Source organism: Sinocyclocheilus grahami, unplaced genomic scaffold (assembly GCF_001515645.1).
Source record: "Sinocyclocheilus grahami isolate Dianchi unplaced genomic scaffold, SAMN03320097.WGS_v1.1 scaffold465.1, whole genome shotgun sequence".
Lineage (NCBI taxonomy): Eukaryota > Metazoa > Chordata > Actinopteri > Cypriniformes > Cyprinidae > Sinocyclocheilus > Sinocyclocheilus grahami.
The window spans coordinates 178,633-182,113 of NW_015505644.1; the positions used below are offsets into that span (position 1 = coordinate 178,633).

The window sequence follows — 3,481 nt, forward strand, 5'->3', positions numbered from 1 at the left end:
ATATATATATATATATATATATATATATATATATATATACTATACAACATCCAGTGCGTTAAAAGAACAAACAGACAGCATCTGTTGATGTATTGACAGTTACCACATCCCTGAGTTTGTAAAAACAAACAAAAATCTAACGTAAGTGCTTTACTGTACACATGGTTTTTGTTTGTGCAAATTGAAGTACTAAAGTATTAACTTGTACTGAACCCAGAATGTTACTGTAAGATATGACTCGTTTTCATTTTTAAATCTCAAAAATGTAATAACAGAAATGTAAACATGAGATTTTGTGAATATGCTGGTGAGCAGCAGCAATTTTCCTATTCAAAGGAAAAAACATCTTAGAATTCAATGCAATTTAACAAAATAATAAAAAGCAATAAATCTATGAAGTAATCTATTAATTAGATGTGCATCTACCTACAAATAAAAATCTGACTTGTACACTAATTCTTTATAGGGCCACTGTATGTACAGTGTGTACTGAAGGAACATGATATTTCATGAAACAAATGACTGAAATCTAAAAAATATTTTGAACACCAATTAACCATCCTAAAATAGAGGTGATACTTAGATTAATTAGCATACATAAATATACAAAATGTCACTGCAATAGATAAAATATCAAACCAAGGAGCTTTCAAAAAATTGTTGATGAGGTATTGAAATACTGAACATGAGAAAAGTGTATATAAGACACTTTGTGGATTTCAGACTTCAGTGGATCATCTGGACCAGTAATGTCTAACACCTGTGGCTACTCTTAAAGCAATAGTTCACCCAAAACTGAACATTTGCTGAAAATATGCTCATCTTAAGTTCATTCAAGATGCAGATGAGTTTGTTTCTACATGGGAACAGATTTGGAGAAATGTTGCATTACATCACTTTCTCACCACTAGATGCTCTGCAGTGAATGGATGCCGTCAGAATGAGAGTCCAAACAGCTGCTAAAAACATCACCAATGGTATGGACATTTTTTTTTAAATGGAGGAAGCGTTATTATGGACTCATATTTTGGCCACAAGCAATGGTTTAAAGTTAAAATGCTTTAATGATGTATTTGTTTCTTACAAACAATCAGCTTTTGGCTTCCCAAGATGTTAAGTGATGGACTGGAGTGGTGTGGATTACTGTGATGTTTTTATCAGCTGTTTGGACTCTCATTCTGACAGCACCCATTCACTGCAGAGCATCCATTGGTGATTAAAAAAAAGAATCTTGAATGGCCTGAGGGTGAGTACATTTTAATCAAATGTTCATTTTTGGATTAACTATTCCTTTGAGGAGAACTGGCACAGTAATCCACTAAAAATCTGCGGACACTTGATTTGATATTTGATGTCTAATGCAATGACATTTAAATGAGGTTTAAGTGTCCAAATACCTTTCAAGGCCAGTGAGCTTTCTAACACGTTTTAATAAATTAATGAGTGCTCATGCACCTGTGGGAGCAGCTGTATGCTGTCTGCTGCTCTTGATGTCCAAGAAAATCGTGTAGGAATCATAAGCAAACAAGATCCCAGCCAGCAGGCCAAACACCTGGGAGAGAAGATGAGCATTATTATAAAGAGATGCTAGTTGAGTGAGAATCCGAGGAGGATACAAAGCACTATCAAATCCGATTTGATCTTGAAGGATTAAGCATGGCATGTGTTGATGCTGAAGTTGGATGTCTCACCCCACCAGCGATGCGAGCCCCGTCTCCAGCCCCGCCGATCACACAGATCAGAGAGGTTATGAGATAAAGCGCTGCACCGATTACAGCGCGGATGAGATCCTGAAGAGACAGACAGAGAAACTGTAAGCAGCGTTTGCAATGCTAGGCTGGACCACGATGCAAGTGTGTGAGTGAATTCATACTCACGCTCCAGAGCCAGTTCACCACCAGGAACTGTTTGTCCAGCTCCATCATGAAGACAACGAAGAAGATGATGGCAAAGACCATCTCGCAGATGGCCACCGCTGAATACCCGCCATACATAGATGCGGCGTAACAGATAAGGATGATGAAACTGAGGATCTACAGAAAACCGACAGACGTGCAGTTTAATATCTTAAACTTGATCGCATCAGTGTACAAAAGCATGTAAGGATGTGGTTTTGATCGGGGGTCAAGGTTTAGCTGGTTAGCCCTTGTAGATAGAGACAATTCTGCAGATAGCCTGTTTCTTTATTGCAGTATTATTATTGTTAAAGTCGCAATAAAAAGGAAGTAGTGACCAATACTGGTAACACTTTCTCACTATTAACTAGTTGCTTATTAGCATGCATATTACAAGCATATTGGCTGTTTATTAGTACTTATAAAGCACACATTAATGCCTTATTCTGCATGACCATATTTTAGATCCCTTAACTCTACCCAATACCTAAACTTAGCAACTGCATCACTAACTATTAATATGCAGCAAATTAGGAATTTTTTAAGGAAAGTCATAGTGAATAGTTAGTTAGTGACCCAGATCTTTTTCTGTATTTGTATCTTCTGTCGATTTTGGAGGCATGAGTTTAAGATGATTTATTGGAGAAGTTTGGCATACGTCACCAGAGAGAAGTTTGCCATTTTCAGCGCAAGATCATTTTAAACATTACAAGGAAAAAAACAACAAGTTGAAACATACATGGATGCACTGTTCATAATAACATATATAACATGCATATACAAAACAGATACATATTTCTGCAATTTCATGCTAACAAAAACTAATTGGCGAAATTTTCCATTAACTGAAAGAACCAACTGTGAAAAACTGAAACTAAAGTACATCTTACAAATGTATTTTAAACTGAAATCAAATTAAAATGACAAGATACCAAAATGAATTAAAGTGCCCCTATTATGGATTTTTGAAAAGTACCTTTCATGCAGTGTGTAACACAGCTCTAAGTGAATGAAAACATCCTGCAAAGTTTTAAATCTGAAAATTCAACGTGTATAAAGTTATTGTCTCTCAAAAGTAAGAGTCGACTCTGAATCATTGAAACGAGTCGTTTTTAACACGAATCCCAAGCCGTTTCATGTTGACTTCAACATGAAACATTAGCATATTGCCCGCCCACTTGTTGGTCTTTTCGAGTTGGTCTGAATGAAAATTCAAATTCATTATTTGCCACTAGGTGTCGCTTTTGGAGCGGTAAAAATAGCGGTTTCCCCGGTAACATTGTACACAAAGCAGCACTGCGCTTACAAACACTGCTTTATCAGGCGTTACAGGTGAGATGAAATGAAACTGAGACCAATCGGACCAATCACCGCAGATTAGCATCACGCAAAGGAGGGGTTTGGAAAAATGAATCGTTGAGCGAATCATTTGGGAGTCGTTGAGCAAATAAAGTAAAAATAAAAGCATATTATAAGTCAATGAAAGTGTTTTTTGACCTTGCTTGCATGTCAACCTGCCGTTGGGGACTCCCAAAACCAAAAATATGAACCTTTCATTACCCATAATAGGGGCACTTTAAAATAAA

At 36.6% G+C, this 3,481-nt stretch overlaps 1 protein-coding gene across 2 annotated transcripts in view; it reads right to left on the reverse strand.

The window, feature by feature from the left end:
- The window catches only part of plp2b (proteolipid protein 2b), a 14,829-nt gene that overhangs the window by 2,934 nt on the left and 8,414 nt on the right, over positions 1-3,481 (reverse strand). For both annotated transcript variants that reach the window (XM_016235265.1, XM_016235264.1), the window contains exons 2-4: positions 1,878-2,033; positions 1,692-1,790; positions 1,456-1,552 (exon numbers count right to left, since the gene is read on the reverse strand). In XM_016235265.1, coding sequence (XP_016090751.1) covers positions 1,456-1,552; positions 1,692-1,790; positions 1,878-2,033 — 352 coding nt within the window. The remainder of the gene's footprint in view (positions 1-1,455; positions 1,553-1,691; positions 1,791-1,877; positions 2,034-3,481) is intronic.